The sequence below is a fragment of the Candida pseudojiufengensis genome (assembly GCF_024610245.1).
Source record: "Candida pseudojiufengensis strain CBS 10847 chromosome Unknown scaffold11, whole genome shotgun sequence".
Taxonomy (NCBI): domain Eukaryota; kingdom Fungi; phylum Ascomycota; class Pichiomycetes; order Serinales; family Debaryomycetaceae; genus Lodderomyces; species Lodderomyces pseudojiufengensis.
Window position 1 is genome coordinate 183,645 of NW_026261539.1, and position 22,642 is coordinate 206,286.

Consider the following 22,642-nt stretch of genomic DNA (forward strand, 5'->3'; position numbering starts at 1 on the left):
AAAGCTTTACCAAATGTTTCATACTACTAAAACTAACAATCCATATCTACGATCATCAAGTACAATGTACGACAATAATGATAATAATAAGTCTCTGCATAATATATTTACCGAAAGTTATCATAACCAAAACCCGGATGCTACCAATATAAACAATTCAAAAGAAATAGAAAATCGGCAACTAAATTATTACTATCAGAACCATCATCTATTCAATCAATCATCATCCTCGTCATTATCATCCTCAACATTAGAGTCACAACCAGAACTAACTAATCAAAAAAGATTATTTTCATGGTTATTTTGCAAAAATGTTCCTCCAATACCAAATGAAAATGAAAGAAAAGATTATCCATGGCATATAACTAATCCATTAAATCGTATGGGATTTTGGTGGTTATATTCTGTTTTAAAAATTGGTTACAAGAGAACATTAGATCCTTCAGATTTATTTAAATTAACTCCTGAATTAAAAGTTGAATATATGTATGATAAATTTATAAACAATTTAAATCCAATAATTTCAAAAGATCAATATAATTGGCCAAAATATGCTATACCTTATGCTTTATTCCTTACTTTTAAAAAACAATATATTTTTTCATGTATTTGTTTAGCATTAGCATTTGTTTGTATTTCTTGTTCACCATTAATAACTCGTCAAATTATTGATTTTGTTCAATATAAATATTTTGGAGTATATACTACATATAATAGAGGTATTGGATTAACTATTGGATCAGTTATATTAATATTTATAAATGGTTTATTATTAAATCATTTTTTTCATAATGCAATGATTTGTGGAGCTCAATCAAAAGCTATATTAACAAAAGCTTTATTAATGAAACTGTTTAAATTAAATAATGATTCAAGATATAAATTCCCCGTGGGTAAAATTACTAGTTTAATGAGTACAGATTTATCAAGAATTGATTTAGCTATTGGTTTCCAACCTTTAATTTGTTGTTTTCCTATACCAGTTATAATATCTATTGTTATTTTAATAAAAAATATGGGAGTTGCAGCATTAGCTGGTATTGGATTATTCATAATTTCATTATTTATTTGTGTGATATTAACAAGTGTATTATTTAAAACAAGAGAAAAAGTTGTTAAATATACTGATGAAAGAGTTTCATTAATGAGAGAAATTTTAAATAATTTAAAAATTATAAAATTTTATGCATGGGAAAAAGCTTATAAATTAGCAATATCAAAAATAAGAAATAAAGAAATGAATCATTTATTTACTATAAAAGTTTTAAGAAATTTTATAACTGCTTATGCTGTTACTTTACCTGTTTTAACTTCAATGATTTCATTTATAACAATGTGGGGAACAAATAATATGAAAAGTCCAGGAGAAGTATTTAGTTCATTATCATTATATGCAATTTTAGCTCAAGCTATAATGTTATTACCTATTGCATTAGCTACTGGAGCAGATGCATTAATTGGATTTCAAAGATGTAATGAATTTTTATCAGCACAAGAATTTAATGAAGAATTAAATCAAATTTTAATTAATCCTAAGAATCAATATTATTTTAAAAATGAAGATATAGCAATAAAAGTATCTCATGCAGATTTTTATTGGGAAAATCATCATACAATCAGTTCCAAAGAAGAAGAAAAAGAAAATTGGGATTCAGATACTTATGATATGGATTCAACTACAACTCAAGGTAGCTCATTAGGTTTATCTGATGTTAATATAACTATCAAAAATAAAGAATTAGTTATAATAACTGGTCCAATAGGATCAGGTAAAACTACATTATTAAATGCATTAGCAGGATTTATAAAATTATCTCAAGGATCAATTGAAAAATCAGTTGAAATTTTATTATGTTCTTCACCATGGATTCAAAATGCAACAATAAAAGAAAATATAATATTTGGTAAACCATTTAATTTAAAAAAATATAAACAAGTCTTGTATGCATGTGCTTTAGAAGATGATATTTCAATGTTACCAGCTGGTGATAGAACTGAAATTGGTGAAAGAGGTATTACTTTATCTGGTGGTCAAAAGGCAAGAATAAATTTAGCAAGAGCTTGTTATACTGATGCTGATTGTTTATTATTTGATGATGTTATTTCTGCAGTTGATTCAAAAGTTGCAAGACATATTGTAAATCATTTATTTAAAGGTTTGTTACGTGATAAAACTATTATTTTAGCTACTCATCAATTAAGTATATTGGATTTTGCAGATAAAGTTGTATTTGTAAATAATGGATCAGTTGATGTTGGAACTGTAAATGATTTAATGATTGATAATAAAGATTTTAGAAAATTAATAGAACATGGGGGAGATTCACAGGGAACAGTGAAGAAGAGCAGCCTTGAAGAAGATGACCAAGATTTATCAGATTTAAACTCATTCAATCAATCCACTCAACATCTAGAAAAACTAGACTCAAGTATAACTGGTAGAACAACATCAGATGAAGAAAGAGCAACAAATGCAATTTCATGGTCAATTTATAAAAAATATATTGAATTAGGAAGTGGAAAATTGGGAAAATTTGCAATCCCCATATTTTTGATTTTTGTTATTATAGCAACATTTTGTCAAGTTTTTACAAATACTTGGTTATCATTTTGGATGGAAAAAAAATTTAATAATAAAACAGACCTGTTTTATATTATATTTTATATAATATTTGCTTTTTTAACTGTTATTTTTACTGCAATTGAATTTAGTATATTAGCATATATGCAAGATTGTTCATCAAATTTTTTAAATTTAAAAGCTGTTAATAAAATTTTACATACTCCAATGTCATATATGGATATAACACCATTAGGTAGAATATTAAATAGATTTACTAAGGATACAGATTCTTTAGATAATGAATTAGGTGAACAAATGAGATTATTCATATTCCCATTAGCTTTAATTATTGGTATAATTATATTATGTAGTTGTTATTTACCATATTTTATAATTGCTGTACCATTTTTAATATTTGCATTTATATTTTTAGCTAATTTTTATCAAGGTTCATCAAGAGAAATTAAAAGATTAGAATCAACTCAAAGATCATTAGTTTATAATAATTTTAATGAAACTTTAACTGGTATGTTAACTATAAAATCTTTTAAAGTTGAACAAGATTTTATAACAAAGAATGATTATTTTATAAATAAAATGAATGAAGCTTATTATTTATCAATTGCAACTCAACGTTGGTTATGTGTTCATTTAGATATGATTACTTCATGTTTTGCATTAATTATTTGTTTACTTTGTATAACTGGACAATTTAATATTAGTGCTTCATCAACTGGGCTTTTGTTAAATTATGTTATTCAATTAGTTGGAGTATTATCATTAACTATAAGATCAATGACATCAGTTGAAAATGAAATGAATTCAGTTGAAAGATTATATGATTATGCATTTAATTTACCTCAAGAATCTTCTTATGAAATTGATGAAAATAAATCACCTCAAAATTGGCCATCATCTGGTTATATAACTTTTAAAAATGTTTATATGAAATATAGATCAAATACTCCATTAATTTTAAAAAATTTAAATATAAATTTTTATCCTGGTGAAAAAATTGGAATATGTGGTAGAACAGGAGCAGGAAAATCTTCAATAATGAATGTATTATATAGAATTACAGAATTAGAAAGTGGTAAAATTGAAATTGATGGAATTGATATTTCAAAATTGGGATTATATGATTTAAGATCAAAATTATCAATTATACCTCAAGAACCAGTATTATTTCAAGGTACTATAAGAAAAAATTTAGATCCTTTTAATGAACATTTAGATGGTACATTATGGAAAGCATTATATAGATCAGGACTTTTAAGTGAGGATCAATTTTTTCAACAACAACAATTAAATTCTCAAGAAATTTCAAAAAATTTTAAATTTCATTTAGATCAAATAGTTGATGATGAAGGAAATAATTTTTCATTAGGTGAAAAACAATTAATTACATTAGCAAGAGCATTAGTTAGAAATTCCAAGATATTAATATTAGATGAAGCAAGTTCATCAGTTGATTTATCAACAGATTTAATGATTCAAAAAACAATAAAATCAGAATTTAAAAATTGTACTGTTATTTGTATTGCTCATAGATTAAAAACTTTATTAAATTATGATAGAATTATTGTAATGGATAATGGTGAAATTATTGAAAAAGGTGAACCTTTTAAATTATTTAATAAAAAAGATGGAATTTTTAGATCAATGTGTGATAAAGCAAATATTAATGAAAATGATTTTTAGAAATGTATTATTGAATGTTTAATGAATATGATTTGTTCATGATTAATGAAATAAGTACTTGTAGGATTTGCTGTCGATAGAACTTTAGTTACCTCTATAAAGTATACAAAAAACTTGATCAATTCAATTTATATATATATATTGATGTAAATTAATATCTCGCAATTATCGCAAGAAATCAAAATTATAATTACACTAAATGTATGAAGTATTATAATTCAAATTGAATCAACAAAGTTAAAATATGACGTTTCTCGAACAGTTGAACGGAATAGTACGGAGTGTTATTCCCGTGGAAAATGTAAAATTTCTTGAGATGATTGAAGTTTAAGCTGGACGTAAATTTTGTACAAAGGGCTAGTGTGGTTTGGTACGACAGTGTGGCCACGTAATGATACAACGCAAGTTAAAACTTAGGTCATTTAATTTTTATTCACATCTGAGAACAACACACACCTTCCATTTACAAGTATTGTGAGAGAATAGAATAGTTACTTTAATTTTTCGTCTATAGTTAACATATATTGAATTCCGCCATCAATACATAACTGAGCCTACCACCAATTCTACTGCGTGTTTTTTTTTGAGTATTTTGCTCTATTTATCTATAAGCTGTATAATTACTTATTCAGTCTTTATTTGGAACTGATCTTGTTATTGTTATTGTGCTTGTTTTACTATTAGACTAGTGAAAAAAAAATTTATGAAAATTTTAAACCAATTAAATTTTTGCAGTTTGAAATAAAATAAAAATTAGCAAAAGTAGAATAGAAAAAAATATAATCATTAAACATACTACATAAATATATATAAACTAATTCTTCTTTTCTTTATATTTATATTTTTCAACTTAAACTAAACTAACTCACTACATATAAAAAAACAATGCCAGCTCCATACGAAAAAGGTTCAGAAAAGAAAGGTGCAACTTTATTCAAAACAAGATGTTTACAATGTCATACTGTTGAAAAAGGTGGTCCAAATAAAGTTGGACCAAATTTACATGGTGTTTTTGGTAGAAAATCAGGTCAAGCTGAAGGTTTTTCATATACTGATGCCAACAAAAAAAAGGGAGTTACTTGGGAAGAACAATCAATGCATGATTATTTAGAAAATCCAAAAAAATATATTCCAGGAACTAAAATGGCTTTTGGTGGTTTGAAAAAAGCAAAAGATAGAAATGATTTAGTTACTTATTTAAAGAAAGCTACTTCAGATTAAATTTAGTTATTAGAACTTGAATTTTACCATAAGTACATGATTATATCACCAACTTTTTCATTAATATATTTATTTCACAAGCAAAAAAAATTTCAATTTTAATAGACCTTTTTTTTTTTTTAATCAAAAGGAAAGATTTCCACACTCTGTATATATTAATTTTAAATAAAAAGAACCAATTTGTTTAATAATTGATGTAGTATAATATCTCTTGATTTATGGACATGTTGTTGAGTTGCTTGATATAATCTCATCTTGCAATGTCACGAAAAGTAAGACTTCGTCACTGAAAAATGACACCCGTTTTGAATTATTCCGCAATATTCGAAACATGAATTTGATTATTGCAATTCTATACATAAACACCTTGTCAATTGTATCATAATGAATAACGATCCTAAAATTTCAGTACAAGTAAATCCAGATGAAGACACAGAATGGAATGATATACTACGTGCTCATGGAGTAATACCAGAAAAACCACCATCTCCAACACAACAATTAGAAGAAGCATTAGATGAAGCAGTTAAAAAACAGTATGAAAATAGATTAGAAAATAAAGATTTAGAAGAATTAAATGAATTAGAAGATGAAGAAGATGAAGAATTTTTAAATTTTTATAAACAGAAACGATTTAATGAAATAAAGAAATTATCAGAAAAGAAAAAATTTGGTTCTATAATACCAATAAGTAAAAATGAATATGAAGATGAAGTAACAAAAGCATCAAAAGATTCATATGTAATAGTCCATTTATCATTACAATCAAATTTACAAAGTAGATTATTAAATTCTTTATTACAAGAATTATCAAAAAAATTTCCTGAATTAAAAATTTGTGAAATTCCTGCTCAAAGATGTATTGAAAATTATCCTGAAACAAATTGTCCAACTTTAATTATATATCATAATGAAAATGTTTTAAAACAATATATTACTTTAACTCAATTAGGTGGGAATTCAACAACTTTAAAAGATTTGGAAAAAGTATTAGTTGATCTTGGAGCAATAAATGAAAATGATAAAAGATTAGTTATTAATGATGAAGATGAAGATTTACAAGAATCAAGAAGATTAAGGTTTGCTAAGAAATCAATTAGAAATAATGACCAGGATGATGATGATGATGATGATGATTTTTATGATTAGCATATAGTGACATTATTTGAGTGTCAGAAGATTATGTTTTACGAAATATTGCATTTGGTAGTTTAATTCTGTTACATAACAAAACATTTTTAGAATTTTAATAGATTTTTTACAACCAAAATATCTTCATTACAATTTGACTTCCACTTCCAATCTATTTCCTTCCAGAATGACATCTATAATTACAGCCAAGATTCATGAGTTAATGACAGAGACAGGTCATGTAGTTGATCAAATAACAAATAGAAATTCATCAGGTTCATCAGCATCAATTAAGCCACTTAGTTCTCAAAATAATATAATTGATATTAAAAATGAATTGATTAATTCAGCAAAATTTAGTGATATTGATTTAAATACAACAGGTAATAAACTTATTCAATCAACAGATGATAGTATTGATATGCAATTAAAAACTGCTACAAGCTCATTTGAAAAAACCGGTTTTGCATCAGCTGATATACAAAATAATGCTGCAAATTCAGAATCAAACCAAATTGAATCTATTGAACAATTTGAAGTAAGATCAACAGCACAATTGGAGGAAAAATCTACTGATCAATCAGAAGTTCAATCATGTGAACTAGTTGAAATTAAGCCTCCAACTAAATTTGAGGATAAATTAATGAAATTTCCAGAAATTAAATCAAATCAAGCTGCGAACAGTCTTACCTTACTTCGATCCTCAGACATTGAACATTGTAAAACACCATCACCACCAAAAATCTCACATATTTGTCAAGGATTCAATACAATAAAACCACAAGAAAAAACATCAACAGAATTAATTAATACAAAACAATTTAATACTATTGATAATAATTTTTTAGATAAAACTTTCAATCCAATTAGTGAAACACTTAATATGAAACCTAATATAAGAAAATTTAAACTTTTAAATAATGAAAATTTAACATGTTATTCACCATTAATTATAAATAGTACAACTCAAGATGATTCTTTGAAAATTGAAAAAATTTATTATTGGATTTCAATGGATTATGAATTGTTTTTTGGTAATAATAATTTATCAAGAGAGATTGCATTAACGAAATCATTAAGATATGAAGATGATGATCAGATGCAACTAAATTTAAATAATGAAAAAATTATATATATTTCAACAAATATTTTAAATCCTGATAAAATTTTTAATATATTTTTTAAAAATTCAATAAACAAATTAGATTTATATATTGATTTAATTTTAAATAATAATGGATGTAATATATTATTACAAATTTTAAAATATTTTAAATTAAATCAAACAAAGTTAATTAATAAGATAAATTTCATATATATAAAATTTTCAACTTCATATATTAATCAAATTAAAGTTATATTTAATTTAATTATTGAAAATAATATATTTTATCAAAAAATAAAATCATTAGGTTTATTTATTGGTTTACATCATTATGGAAATGGTTATGTATTTGGACCAATTGAAGATATAAAGTCCATAAAATTACCCAACAATTTAGAAAAATTAGTAATTGCAAATGGTTTAAATTTAAATGATTTTAATCAATTTCCAATCACATTAAAAGAAATTTCATTACATAATGTTGATAATATAAATTTTAGTAAATTTAATTTAAATAAAAATTTAAAAATATTATGTATTAATGGTGAAACAAGACTAATTGGAAGGAAAGATAATTATCCAAAAAGCTTTTTAGAATTTAAAAATTTAAAATTAAATTCATCTTATAGTATATGTTTAAATTTTTCAAAATTTAATCAATTAACATCATTAAGTTTATCAAATTTATCATTTATTCAAACAAGAGAATTAAATTTCCCCAAAAATATAAAAAAATTAGAATTAATTGATTGTATGATAAGTTCTCATATAAGTTCATTCCCCGATAGTTTAAGATTTCTTTATATTATGGGGGGAAAATGGAAAATTAAAAAAAATTGTAATTTAAGTAAGCTCCTAAAGCTAAAAATTGAAAATATTGATGATGTTCAAGATTTAAATGATAAAATTTCAAGTTGTTTAAATTTATTAAGATTGGAAGTTATAAATTCTCCAATTTATATAACTCAAAGATTTAGATTTCCTTCATCTTTAAAAATTTTAAAATTAATAAATGTAAAATTGAAAGGTATACATAAGTTGGCATTTCCATCATTATTAGAAATTGTTAATTTAGAACTGAATGAAATAAATTTTTTAATAAAAAATTCCAATTTGAAAATTTTAAGAATGGATTCAAATTGTTTGGAGGCAGATATTAATGCAAGTGAATTATCTGTAAAAGATTTAATTTTATCAAATAATCCAAATCTTACATCTATTGAATTAAATTCAAATACAACATATTTAAATGTTTCAAAAACAAAAATTAATTCAATTATTGGTGATAATTTATCTAAATTAATTCTTGATGAATGTAAAGAAACAGATTGGAATCAATTTAAATTTCCAAGACAAATTATACAATTAAGTATTCAGAATTCAGAAATCACGAAGTTTGAAATATTTGAAAAATTATTAAAATTAAAAAATTTAAATTTATCAAATAATAAAATAACAAGAATGAATTTAAATAATTTTGAAAATTTACAAAATATTGATTTATCATTTAATAGTTTGGAAGAGTTAAAAATTGAAGATTTTCCTTGCTCAATAAAATCAATTAAATGTGATTCAAATTTTATAAATAAAATTGACTTGGAGAAGTTGGAAAATTTAGAATGGTTACAATTACAAAATAATCAATTAAAATCCGTAGCTGATTTGAATAATTTACCTACCAATTTAAAAAATTTAAATCTATCAAGTAATGAATTTCAAGAGATTTTAAATACTGAATTTCAAATACCAAAAAATTTACAATTTTTAACACTAAATCAATGTAAAATTCACAAATTTGATAAAATTTTAATACCAAATTCATTAATATCATTAAATTTATCAAATAATAAATTAAACTTCAAAACATTTGAAATTGAATTTTATCACCAAGGAAAATCAAGTTTAAAATTTATTGATTTAAGTAATAATTTTTTTAATAAATTTAATTTTAATATATTAAATAATAAATTAAAGAAGATTGAAATAAATGAAATTAATTTGGCTAACAATATGTTTGAAGATATTCCTAATATACCTGATAATATTTTATCTGCTATTTTGTTTAAAACTTGATGAGGTTCATTTAGTGGTTGTTGTTGTTGTTAATTAGTTTGGGTGCAAACAAAGAATTATTATACATGGTTGCGAATTGATTTTATAATACAGTTTAATACATTGAAACAAACAATACAAATGTATCATTTCTCAACAGTGTTGTCTTTCACTGTCATCCATCAACCATGACAATAAGTCATTGCTCTTTACTCTGTTGTACATTGCAACCTATAGGTTGTTGTTAGTAGTAGTAGTAGTGATACTTGCGTCATACTAAGTTTAGATCACAATACCGTTAAATCCAAAATTAGATCAAAAAAAAATTAAATTTCGAACAAGATCAAAATTTAAGGTACTTCTACCATTGAAATACTACTTAAACTAACTAAACTATTCATCAAATAAGACACTTAAACCAATAAAGACATTCATTATCACTTGCATTTTTATTTCGTTATTACATTTTTCATTCACATCGTACTTTGTTCATTTTTGTTTCATTCCATTTAGCATTTGCAATTTCTATTCAATATTATTGCCATTTATTTTTTTGCATCATTTCAAATTCAATATTAACAAAATTATGTCATCATCTAGGAAATCTACTCCAACACCTAAAATTAAAAAGGAGAATACTATGCATAATGAAGGAACTAATATAAACAATTCAATACGGGAAAAGAATTTACAAAATTCATCAAATAATATCAAAAAAGAAGAAATTGAAAATTCAACATCATTACCAGCATCATCGTCATCATCCGTACCAATTGCATTTAAAAATTCAAATAAGCATCAAAAAATTCTACCGGATAATTATTATTCTTTAAAATCATGTAATCATTTAAATCAAGTATTGAAATCAAAAGCTTCAAAAACAGTATTTGATACTTATAAACAAGCAGTTAAAATATCACAACCAATAATTAACTCAAATACTTACAAATTGAAACAAAATAATTCAATAATTGATCAATATAAATTAAAATTAAAAAAAAATCAAAGTTTAAAATGTAGTGATTGTTCAATTACAAATTTTCAACAAAATATGATATGTTTACAATGTCCTCATATTGGTTGTGATTTACATTCTTTTAATCATTACAAAGCTACTCAACATATGTTTGCAATTGATTCGAAATACGGATTATTATATTGTTTTAAGTGTAATAATTATATTAATCATCCTAAATTAGAAAGAATTAGATCAAAAGTAGTGATTAATAATTATAATGGTGATGAGGACGATGATGATTCTAATGACAATGACAATGACAAAGACAATGACAACGATAATGAAGTTAATGATAATGAAAATAATGAATTTCAAAATGAAAATTATACAAATCCAAATAAATTATCAATATTAGGATTAAAAGGATTTGTAAATTTAGGAGCTACATGTTTTATGAGTTCCATATTACAAACATTTATACATAATCCATTAATTAAAAATCAATTTTTTAATAATGATTTACATTATTTTAATTGTAATCATTTGAAAAATCAAGAAATTCATGGAATTATTAATGAAAAAAATGCATGTATTACATGTAGTATTGATTCAATTTTTAAAAAATTTTTTACAACAACAAATAATGAAGGGTTTGGAATGACTAATTTATTAACTACTTCTTGGTATAAACAAAAATCTTTAGCTGGATTTCAAGAACAAGATGCTCATGAATTTTGGCAATTTTTATTGAATGAATTTCATCAAGATTATCAAAGAGTGATGGTGACACAAAAACAAGTTACACAAAATGGAGAAGTTAATGGGAGTAGTAGTAGTGATAGTAATGGGTCAACTAATGGAGCTACTAATAGTAATGGACACACAGACGATATTAATGATTCAATGGATATTGATCATGAACATAATACATCAAGATCAAGAAATGGATCTATTATAAATTTAGATTCAAAAGGATGTAAATGTATAACCCATTCAACTTTTTCATTTGAATTACAAAGTTGTGTTAAATGTAATTCATGTAAATCAATAACAGAAACAGTTGATCCAATGATAGATATATCATTAGAAATTAATCATTTGAATCAATCACAACCAGAAAGTAAAATAAATTTATATGATTGTTTAAATCTTTTCACTCAAGAAGAAAAATTAGATTCAATGATAAAATGTAAAATTTGTCAAAATAAATCAAAAGCAACAAAGACTTTAAAATTAAAAAATTTATCACCCATTTTGTCAATTCAATTAAAAAGATTTAATCATAATATTTTAAATGATATAAGTTCAAAAATTGAAACTCCAGTTGAAATTCCTTTATATTTAGATTTATCAAGATATTTAAGTGAAGAAGATTCAAATAAAGAAAATCAAAAAGGAGAACAACAACAGCAAACACAACAATCAAATCAATTTTTTGAATTATTTTCAATTGTTTGTCATATTGGATCAGTAAATACAGGACATTATATAGTTTATATAAAAAATTTTCAAAATTTATGGTTTAAATTTGATGATAGTGTTATTTCAATAGTTGATCAAATAGATGTTATAAATTCAAATGCATATTTATTATATTATATAGTTCATAATATATAATTATAATAATAATTAATTACGATAATAATAAATTATTATCAAAGAGGTTTACGAAGAATTATTTTTATTATTTTTTAAATGGATCTACGTTTACTTATAAACGAGTTATTATCTTCAGGTTTCAAGTCGGCAATAAAATTCCACAGGTGTTGGTCTCTTCTAAAAGGATTTAGGTAAAGCTATATACTCTAAGGTTTAGTCTAAGGACTTCAATTTGATGTGGCTTATTTTAGTGTTCTAAATTTACCATTTATTAAAAATAGAAATGGAGAAAGGGCATAGTAAAATGCTGGTTTGATCTTATACAAATATTGAACTCGGCAACATTTTAAGACCAATATTATAATAGAGTCGTAGCATAATTAAAATTTGTTTCATAAATTCTTTGTCTCCTCATTTCTGTATGGTACTATCAGTTTATCTTTTGGTATAGAAATTGTAAATTAAGGTTACAAAATCTGTATGTATTTAATTAATTAACTCAATTAGGGCATAGAATTAATTTTGTGTTAAAAAATAAAGAGAGATACGAGTTCTTACACTAAATCAGAAAATTATAGTAACATACTGTAATAATTTTATCAACAGTAGTACTTCGTTTCACTTTACTACCTCAACAACTTACTGTTAACAGTAATAAAACAAAATATACAATATAAAAGTTTTGGCTTAGTACTATAAGTCAGTTTGATGTCCACGGCTAGTAGGTCAAAATTCCAATAAGAGATAGTAAGTGACAAGTACTTGCTCTGCCTTGAAAATTTTAAAAGCAAGACCTTATAATTGGACGGGCTATAGTACTCTAATTTAACCACCATGCAATTTGGAACCAAAGTATAGATTTGTTTTTATTAGTGTTTGAAACGTTGCCCCTCCCCCACCCCTTTCACTAATATAAAAATAATATAGCAAATAGATAAATAGAAAAAAGAAACCATCAAACTTTTAAAAAACTAAAAATTTAACAAAACAATGTAATAATTGAAAGGGTTTTTTTCTTTCTTTCGTTTAAGTAAGAACTTCATCAAACAATATAAGCGAAAGTATATTGCTTTCTACTCTGTACTTCTTCTTCTTAAGTGGACTATTCTCGTTATCTAGGATACGCATCCAACAAAGATTTACTTTCTCGAATAAACCTATAATTATCGAAAGTGATCGCTTATTTCTTACTTTCGTGTGTTTGATTTTGTGGCTATTCACATGTGCTTGGATATGTGTGTGTGCTTATAAGTTTTTGATTTTGTGTTCAATATGCAATTATCAATTTTTTCAAAACTTATAACCGTTTTTCATTTTATCTATCAATTATTACCCACTGTTTATTTCTTTTTCCCACATAATAATGCATAAATATTTACACATTTAATATAAATCATAGTAATAAGCTTAAGTATTATACTATAGTATATTAAGGATTTTCATACTGAACTATTGTAAGAACTACTTAATCAATTGTACATATTTCACCATGTTTATTGTTTCTTAAATTTTTATATTTAAATTTATGGTTTTAAATATTAGAGTATATTTCAATAATTTAGTAATGATATAACTATTTCAAATTTCCAGAATACTAGTCTTTACTTTTATGTTGATTATCTTGCAAGAAATTTAGCTTTCGCTTCATCAACTATCGCTTTGATCAAAAAGCTTTACTATTCATAGCTTAAAATTATTCATTTATTGATTCATTCATTCATTCATACATATTTACCAAAAATGGATATGTTTTTCATTTCAATTCTACTATTTTTAAATTATACATTTTCATCACCAATAAATGTAGATATAAGATCTATAAATCCAAAACGTGATTCAACATCATGGGATCCAGAATTAGCTTTTCAAATTACTATAAATGCTACATGGTCATTATTTTGGAATAATCAATATCAAGCATTTAACGCGTACGATCCTCAATGTCAATCTGGTTTTAATTATGATTCTGTTTGGAATGTTGCAGTTGCAGGTAAAGCAATAGTTAATTCAGGTGACACCACCAAAACTCAATTAGTTATAAATAATTTATATAAATTTCAAAATCAACAAACTGGTTGGTTTACAAGTACTCCTGGTGGATCTCAAGCTTATACTGATGATAATTCACAAGTTTTATGGGTATTTTTAGATGCTTATAAATTAACTTCAAATCAACAGTATTTAACAACTGCAATAAATTTGATTCATTTAATTCAAACTCAATGGTCTACTATAGGTGGTATTACATGGGAAGTTGGAGCAAATTATATTGCATCTATATCTACAACAGAAGCAGCTTTAAGTGCAGTAAGAGTTTATGAATATAATAATGATAAAACTTTATTAACTTTTGCAAATAGTTGTCTTTCATGGTTAGATACTCATTTAACTGATACTGATGGATTTTATTTTGATGGAATTGATAGTAGAGATTGGTCAATAAATAGAGGAAAATTAACTTATACAGTTGGAACAGCAATTTCTACTTATTCATATCTTACAAAATTTACAGGTGATGGATTATATTTAAATAAAGCAATAAAATTAGCAAATTCTGTTTTTGAATCAACAGTATTTTTAAATTCAAATGGAGTTTGGAATAATAATTTAAGTTATTCTCATTTATTATTTGTTGGAATAGCAGATTTGATAACGTTATTACAACAAACTCAATACGTTAATCAATTAACTTCACAAGCTAATTTTATTTGGTTATATGATCAATTAACTCCAGGAAGTTTTGGAGATTATCAAAATATACAAGTATTATATAATCGTTATCAAAGTATAACAAATGATAAAGCCCTTGGTTTTAATTCAATTATTGATAATTATTGTAATGGGAATTTTCAACAACCAAAAAGAACTTTATTAAATGATGGTTCTGCTGCTCAAATTTTTTATCAAATTACAAGAATTAATTAATTATCATAAAATTTCATTTTTTTTTATACCCCATCGACTTTCAATTTCAATTCTTCAATACCTCAAAAACTATGAACATTATAGGTTTTTATAGTTTATCTTATTGAATTTTTCAGATAAATCAAGTTTTAGTATACATTAATTGATTTACTTCGTTACTAAAAAAGAGAATATGTGGTATTAGAGTTTTTTTACCCCTTTTTGTTTGTATTTACCCCCTATTTCCTATTAATTACTAGCCACTACACAAAAACGGAGTTATATTTCAGTTTTGAAAATTCAATTTAACAAGAACCATCATTAAAATTAAATCAAGAGTTGAAATTGTTTAGCATAACATAGCAATTATTAAACTACTTTTTTATATCTAAATACCAAACAGTATGCAATTAATTTAAGGAGTTTAAAATTTTAGTAAGTTTAGATCTAGAATCTTCAGAATTTGATCTTGCACGTTTTAAAGGTTCTCTAGAAGGAGTTCTTGAAGGAGTTCTTGATTCATTGAATTTTGCAGTTTTTGTTTCACGTTCTCTACCTCTTTCTTCACTTGGTGACCTTGAAAATGATTGTCTTGAACCTGATCTACTTCTTGAATAACTTCTACTATTACTTCTTGAATAACTTGATCCCAGTCTACTTCTTGATGAACTCCCACTTCTACTTCTACCTCTATCTAACATTTCTTCCAAGCCTGTTAGGACGTCCCTCATTTCTTCAGTCAATACACCTAATCCAATAGCTGTAAAAAAGTTAATTGAAAATCTTACATTTTCAATATCTTCAAGTTTAATATTAACAACTGGAAAAACTCCATTAATAAAAGGTTTTAAATTTTTATCCAATAGAACCATTTTTTTTAAATCATTTATACTCATTTCTTCAACCATTTCTTGAAAAATAAATTTCAATAATATTCTTTTTACAGGATTTGTATCTTGCTCCGTAATTTTAATTTCATTCCATGAATTACCCAAGTTTAAAGCTTTACATGAAAATAAATGACCAAAAAATTTTCCTAAATTTCTTAATTGATTTGTTTCAAAATTTTCAATTTTATTATAATAATCTTTAAATAATTCAATAAAATTATTTTCCCATTTTCTATTTTTAAAACATAATTTTTCACCTATAATTCCATAATATTTTGAATATGTTTTTTCTTGTGAACAACATTTTATAATCATATCTGACAAAATTTTACTATCTTCTGAATTCAAATTTGATTCTTTAAATTTTAATTTTAATAATTTAAATACTGCTTCATCTGATGACATTGATGACATTATTGTTAAATATACTTCTTTTTGAAATTTTAATAGTTCAGATTGACTTAAATCTGACACAACTGGTTCGGGCACTGACTCGGGCACTGGCTCGGGTTCAGACCGGAGTATTTGGTTTTCCTCATCATGCTGGGGTTTAGATTGGATTATTTGGTTTTTCTCTTCACTTTCTGAGGAATCAGAATCACTATCTGAGGAATCCGAATCACTTCCTGAGGTTGTGGTATCATCATTTTCTTCTTCCAAAATATCTCGTCTTAATTCCTTATATTCTTTTTCATGAATTTTAAATTTCTCATCAAAAGTATATAAATTCAAATAATCTCGAGATTTCAAATCAGCCGATATATCAATTAAGTGAGTTTCTTTATCCCAGTTATCAACTATATTTATTATATCTGGAGGATTAGATCTAAAATTAGATTGCCCTTGTCTTAATATATTTTTGATTGCAGTTTTTGTTTTATTATCTAAATTTTCATCTTCTTGTAATAAATCTCTATATCTATTTAATATCATAACAGTTGCGGCATTTGAATTTTCAATTAAGAATTCTCCTGTTATTTTCAACAATTCAATTGATAAATTAATACTTGAATTTGTAGGTTTTTCTAGTAATAATTGTATGATTTGTAACACTAAAACGTGACTTACAACTTCATTTAAAGTCAAATAACCAATAAATGTTACTGATGATAAACATAATTTATAATTATTTGTTATATACCCTGATTTGAATTGTAATACGAGTCTATTTATAATTAATTTTCCAATTTTTGGAATATGTGAATTGATTTTACTAATTAAAGCTGAGTATAAATATGTCTCTTTTGGTTTTTGAAGTTGTTTTTTCATTATTGATCTTACTAGTAACCCTCGACCTCTAACAATGTTTAATTTCCAAAGACGAAAAATTGTGGTTTTAACATTAAAAATCCAAAAATCATGTATTAGTTTATTGATTGATTTCAGTAGATTTTTCCAATTTTCCTTTTGAAACTTGTCATCGTAAATAATTCTTCTACTTCCTTCATTTTGAGATGGTTCTGTAACCCCCGTACCATTGTTTCCATTATTCTTACTCATTGATACTTATCGCGTGTGTATTGAAACACTTGATTATTTTGAAACTGACTTTTGTTTTTGTTTGATTCAAAAAAATTGAAAAATATCGCGACACGCATCTCTCTAAGCTTAGACCAATTCAGTTCAAACACACCAAATCATACTCTGATCATGAAGAAACCAAAGAAAGAGAATATCAAAAAGATCACTGAACTACTACATATTCCTAGAGATCAAACTAGTGAAGCAAGAATTAAAATTCATATACGGAAGAAATTAAATGATATAATGCAAAATAATGGAGAAATGATAAGATATAATAAAAGATTAGTTGAAAGAGTTCAAAAATCTTCAAGAGAAGAAAGTACATTACGTAGAGCTTTAGGTAACCTAAAGAGAACTTATGATTCTGTTATGTTTCAAGATAGGCAGGGGAAACCGTTCAGTGTAAGTACTCTACGATTTAATGATTTAAAATTTCGTAATGAACAATCAAAAGTTATATTTGAAAATGTAATGAGAATAAAAGATGCAAATAAAAGACAAGTTAATAGAACATTAGCATTGACTTTATTGGGAACTAATGAAAAACAATTAAAAGATCCTTATTTTATAACTAAAAATGTAGTTGATTTATTAGCATATGATCAAGAAGCTCAACGAGCGTTATATTTATGTCGAATAAGTGATAAAAGACATGCGGTAGTTGGAATGAATACTATAATGGAATGGTTTTTTGATAGAAACGATCAAAAAAATGGAATTAAAGTATTTAATGAAAGAAGAAATTATGGAATTGCAAGTGATGGATATACATATTTAAGATTATTTGATGGAGTTTCAAAAACAAGTTCATGGGGTAAAGTTAGTAATGAAATGAGTGATAGAATGATTGAAACTTTTAAAAATGGAAGAGAAATTATACAAGATCATAAAAATAAAAATTTAACTACATCAATTTTTAATGCTTGTCTAAGTATATTGGTTAAAAATTTTAATCATAGACAAGCAAAAGCTTGGGGATTTTTTGATGAATTAATGGAAGATAAAAAGTTAAATATAAAGGGAATCATACCTGATTCACAAACTTTTACAATTTTGTTGCATGGTGTTAAAAAATATACTGATTTTGAAAAAAATAAAATTTTGGAGGATAATACTTTATCATCACATGAACGTATTGTTAAATTATTAGATCTTGAAGCAGGTCATATAAAAACAGCAGAAGCAATTTTTTTAAAAGTAAAATCATTAGCAATGCCACCTAAGGAAACTTCAGATCCTGAAGAAAACAAAAAATTGATAGCTAGTTGGCTCAAGACTAGAATTCATATTGATATGCCACTAATAGCTACATGTATCAGTAGTCTATGTAGTCGTGAATCAGGAACAGGTGTTGATTTAAAAGGTGGTTCACATTATTTATATAATGAAAGAGCATTAAAAGTATTAAGAACAGTTTCACCAGAAATTGAATTAATTTTACAATTTTTAGAAAAAAATGATGGAAATGCAGATGAACTTATCAAGGCTTCACAAAAAGTTCAAAATCATACAGATTTAAGGATTAAATTAGCTTTAAATGGGTTAAAAAATAAACCTAAATTAACCTATGTTGATAAAATTGATGATTTAATACCAAAAAATGTGATCAATGAATTGGACAATGATATTAATCCATCAGTATACATGAATTATCTTGATAAATTCAAGAAAACACCAGAACCATTAATTGATTTTAAACGTGATTTAAATTTTGTTGAAAAATCAAATACTAAAAAGAAATTAAAAATTGAAAAAAAGAGATTAGAAGAATTACAATATTCAGTAAATAAATTTTTATTAAATCAAACATTTGATAGTTTAATTAATATTGGGAAATTTAAACAATATGTTGAAGCTTTTTGGTTTTCATTAATTCAATGGGGTGGTTTAAGAATTTATCCAGCTGATTTGAAAAGACATAATGTATTAGATAATTTTCTTGATAAAATTAAAAATGTTCGTCTGCATCAAAATGGTAGAATTCCATCAATAATTGATGATGCAATGTTTAATTCTTTTATATATAAAGTTGGAGAAAATGGAAGATTAAATGGTTCAACTAGAACTAATATTATTATGGAAATGTTTACTGCATTAGTATTTGCAAGATATAAAGTAGATAGTATTGACATTAAACAAGATCATATAGAGAATATGTATTCAACTTTTTTTAAAGATATTCATTATTATAATGATTCCAACAAGAAGACAACATATAGTACAAAACCTCATTTAACATTCAATCAATTAAATGAACTATTAAAAAATTTACAAACTTTTACAAATGTTTATTTTGCTCATTTAAAAAAATCTAAAACATCATTTATACCAATTGATTTTTATAACTTTATGAATAAAATTAATGATACAATAAATTTTGCAAATTGGTTACAAGTTGAAACTTTAGAACAAAAAATTCATTTAAATAAATTATTGATAAAAGCTAGTATTAGATATTATAAACCTAAAGCTATGATTGAAAAGGGAGATGATATAAATTATGTTGGTTCAATAGAAACAAATATAAATATTTTAATGAAATTATATAATGAAGTTGAAAATTTAGATGAATCAAATCAAACTATAAAAAGTGGATTAAAAAAATTAATGTCATTAGGTAAAAAGTCGAAAGAGGATGAATCAGTTGATAACAAACTTACGAAATTACAAAAGGAAATTTATGATTTAATAGATGTAAATAAAATGGAAACTACAATGTAAATAGAAATTGTAAAAAGAAAATGTATATATTCATTGCCAGTACTCATTTTGCTGATTCAAAACAATCAACTCTAAAACTCTAATTTTGAACAAGTATAAAGCTTAATACAAAGACCAATACTATTAACCCAAATCTATCATTAAACCTAAAATTACTAACAGAACCAGAATTTAATCTTAATTTATTTTGACCACATGCATAAATTCCTTCTAATGTACTTTGATTTAAATTTTCAGATATATAAGTATATTTTCCACAATCAAACCGAATGTTAAAATCTGAGGTATCACAACTCATTTTGAATCAGTTTAATCAAAGACGAAATGAATCAATTTTTAAATTGAGTTAGTGATCTTTCTGAATATTTATATTGATTCCAACAGTTGTTCATTAGATTGCCAAATACCAAGAGATTTTAATTGTTTGAGTGATCAAAACATGTGACGTTTTAAAATGAATACACGTTTCGTCTGTCTTCATGATTTTATTCAAACAATATAATCTTAAAATAATATTTGAGAAGAATTTACCGGTAATATATTATTAAAAAGTAGATTTGATACTTAACATTGTGAATTTTTATTGTTGCAATTGTATTTACCCCTTAACCTAGCTCTATTTACCCCTTAACACTAAACTCGCTTAATTTGAATGTATCTCTCATCTTTATTATATTGCTGTCGACTTAAATTCAAGAATCAATTATCCAGCAAATATCATCGTCAACGATACCCGGATCGTGAGACTATCATTAGAGCTACCTACAGATATCAGACAACTCAAATTTGAACAACTAGCAAATTCACCAAAAGCTTTTTTTTGACTTCAACAAAAATAATTGGTACAACAACAACACCAACATCATGTCCTCCCACTACCGAATCAATAATGTCGAAAATTATTTCGCTTGGAGACATGAGGTTATGACTCAATTTTCGATGGTTACAAATTTTGACAAGTTACCCAGATTAACAGATGACAATACTTTAGAATTTATGACTGAATTCTTCCCCATTTTTGAGGGTTTTGATGGGATTGAAAAATATTTTACATCCAATAGTGATGAATTAGATTTTGAAACTCTTAAAATCAGAGGTATTAGGGTCCCACCTGGAGAAAACAAAGCTGAATTTATGAGGATAGCTTGTGAATTATTAGACGAATTATTTTCTCAACGGTTAATCAACGAAAATATAATTCCACTGATGATGCTTCAGAGATTTTACCCACATAAGGAGATTTTAACTACGGGTGATGCATTCAAATACATACAATCTTTATTTTCAAAACTCAATTCAACAAAGATATTAAAAAAATTGGAAGAGTTAACAAAACCTTTTTATGAGAACAAATCGGCAGATTCTCACATGGAAACTTTGAGTCTACTTCAAGGATTTGGATATCACATTTATAATAAATTAGATCAATTTTTATACAAATATCCCATGTTAATTATATATTTTATTGGATATAGAGAATGGGGAAACCTCAAGAGAATAGTAGCTCAAATTATTTTGGAATTATTTAAGGAGTTTATTGAACACTGTGAAAAGGGCTTGGAATACAAACTTCCATCTGTGGGCGAATTTGAATACAGATTGCATACTCATCCCAATTTTCCATCTGACACATCAACAATTGTCAAAAATTCAGTCTTGGCAATTCAAAAGAAAGAAGAAAAAGAAGCTAAGAGGCTTAAAGAAGAATATGAATTATCTAGAAATAGAAAGTTTCGTAACAGAAGCGGTGGAAGTGGTACAACTAGAGGTAATTTTAGACAAACTAGAAATGACAGATTTAATTTTGAGCAAAGACATGATGGAAATTTTAGATCGGGAACTGGTTATAGAGGAAGAAATCGAGGGTTTAGAGGTAGAGGTAATTTTAGGGTTGGAAAACCGAGACGTAATAGATACTAATACATTGATAATAATAACAATGACGACTATGGACAACAATTTATTGAACAGATTCTAATGGAAATAAAATATATGAAGCAAATTATTACTGGTCTATTTGCAAAAGTATTAGAAAGAAGATCATTTCAATTTTCATAGGATTTACTGCTTGGTGATGGTAGACTTGAAACACTGGGAAGTAAGGGAACAATTTAAACTACTGAAACTTACAAATTCAAAGCATGCAATAGAATTAAGTGGTACATATTCAAAAGAAATAGAATAAATTCGGACACCAAAAAGGAACTACCAGATATTTATTACTTCTTGATGTCGAACATCTTTAGTTTCTGTCATATTGACGCCGTCACTTT

The 22,642-nt window shown here is 25.1% G+C and overlaps 9 protein-coding genes across 9 annotated transcripts; 8 read left to right on the forward strand and 1 right to left on the reverse strand. All coding sequences in view use genetic code 12, as the record gives it.

Moving 5' to 3' along the window:
- Positions 1 to 13: 13 nt before the first annotated feature.
- Positions 14 to 4,264, forward strand: YOR1 (ATP-binding cassette transporter; the record flags this gene model as incomplete). The annotated part of the gene is made up of 1 exon (XM_051759775.1): positions 14 to 4,264. The coding sequence occupies one exon, from the start codon at positions 14 to 16 to the stop codon at positions 4,262 to 4,264; it is 4,251 nt and encodes a 1,416-aa protein (XP_051612423.1).
- An 885-nt stretch (positions 4,265 to 5,149) lies between these two features.
- On the forward strand, positions 5,150 to 5,485 carry CYC1 (cytochrome c; the record flags this gene model as incomplete). Its single annotated transcript, XM_051759776.1, has 1 exon — positions 5,150 to 5,485. The coding sequence occupies one exon, from the start codon at positions 5,150 to 5,152 to the stop codon at positions 5,483 to 5,485; it is 336 nt and encodes a 111-aa protein (XP_051612424.1).
- A 384-nt stretch (positions 5,486 to 5,869) lies between these two features.
- Positions 5,870 to 6,634, forward strand: KGF55_004831 (uncharacterized protein; the record flags this gene model as incomplete). Its single annotated transcript, XM_051759777.1, has 1 exon — positions 5,870 to 6,634. The coding sequence occupies one exon, from the start codon at positions 5,870 to 5,872 to the stop codon at positions 6,632 to 6,634; it is 765 nt and encodes a 254-aa protein (XP_051612425.1).
- A 169-nt stretch (positions 6,635 to 6,803) lies between these two features.
- KGF55_004832 (uncharacterized protein) lies at positions 6,804 to 9,794 on the forward strand (the record flags this gene model as incomplete). Its single annotated transcript, XM_051759778.1, has 1 exon — positions 6,804 to 9,794. The coding sequence occupies one exon, from the start codon at positions 6,804 to 6,806 to the stop codon at positions 9,792 to 9,794; it is 2,991 nt and encodes a 996-aa protein (XP_051612426.1).
- A 565-nt stretch (positions 9,795 to 10,359) lies between these two features.
- KGF55_004833 (ubiquitin-specific protease) lies at positions 10,360 to 12,348 on the forward strand (the record flags this gene model as incomplete). Its single annotated transcript, XM_051759779.1, has 1 exon — positions 10,360 to 12,348. The coding sequence occupies one exon, from the start codon at positions 10,360 to 10,362 to the stop codon at positions 12,346 to 12,348; it is 1,989 nt and encodes a 662-aa protein (XP_051612427.1).
- A 1,722-nt stretch (positions 12,349 to 14,070) lies between these two features.
- Positions 14,071 to 15,255, forward strand: KGF55_004834 (uncharacterized protein; the record flags this gene model as incomplete). Its single annotated transcript, XM_051759780.1, has 1 exon — positions 14,071 to 15,255. The coding sequence occupies one exon, from the start codon at positions 14,071 to 14,073 to the stop codon at positions 15,253 to 15,255; it is 1,185 nt and encodes a 394-aa protein (XP_051612428.1).
- Positions 15,256 to 15,644: 389 nt separating this feature from the next.
- Positions 15,645 to 17,624, reverse strand: CWC22 (U2-type spliceosomal complex subunit; the record flags this gene model as incomplete). The annotated part of the gene is made up of 1 exon (XM_051759781.1): positions 15,645 to 17,624. One exon carries the CDS (start codon positions 17,622 to 17,624, stop codon positions 15,645 to 15,647), a length of 1,980 nt encoding a protein of 659 aa, XP_051612429.1.
- Positions 17,625 to 17,774: 150 nt separating this feature from the next.
- On the forward strand, positions 17,775 to 20,369 carry KGF55_004836 (uncharacterized protein; the record flags this gene model as incomplete). The annotated part of the gene is made up of 1 exon (XM_051759782.1): positions 17,775 to 20,369. The coding sequence occupies one exon, from the start codon at positions 17,775 to 17,777 to the stop codon at positions 20,367 to 20,369; it is 2,595 nt and encodes an 864-aa protein (XP_051612430.1).
- Positions 20,370 to 21,233: 864 nt separating this feature from the next.
- On the forward strand, positions 21,234 to 22,289 carry KGF55_004837 (uncharacterized protein; the record flags this gene model as incomplete). Its single annotated transcript, XM_051759784.1, has 1 exon — positions 21,234 to 22,289. The coding sequence occupies one exon, from the start codon at positions 21,234 to 21,236 to the stop codon at positions 22,287 to 22,289; it is 1,056 nt and encodes a 351-aa protein (XP_051612431.1).
- Positions 22,290 to 22,642: the final 353 nt, after the last annotated feature.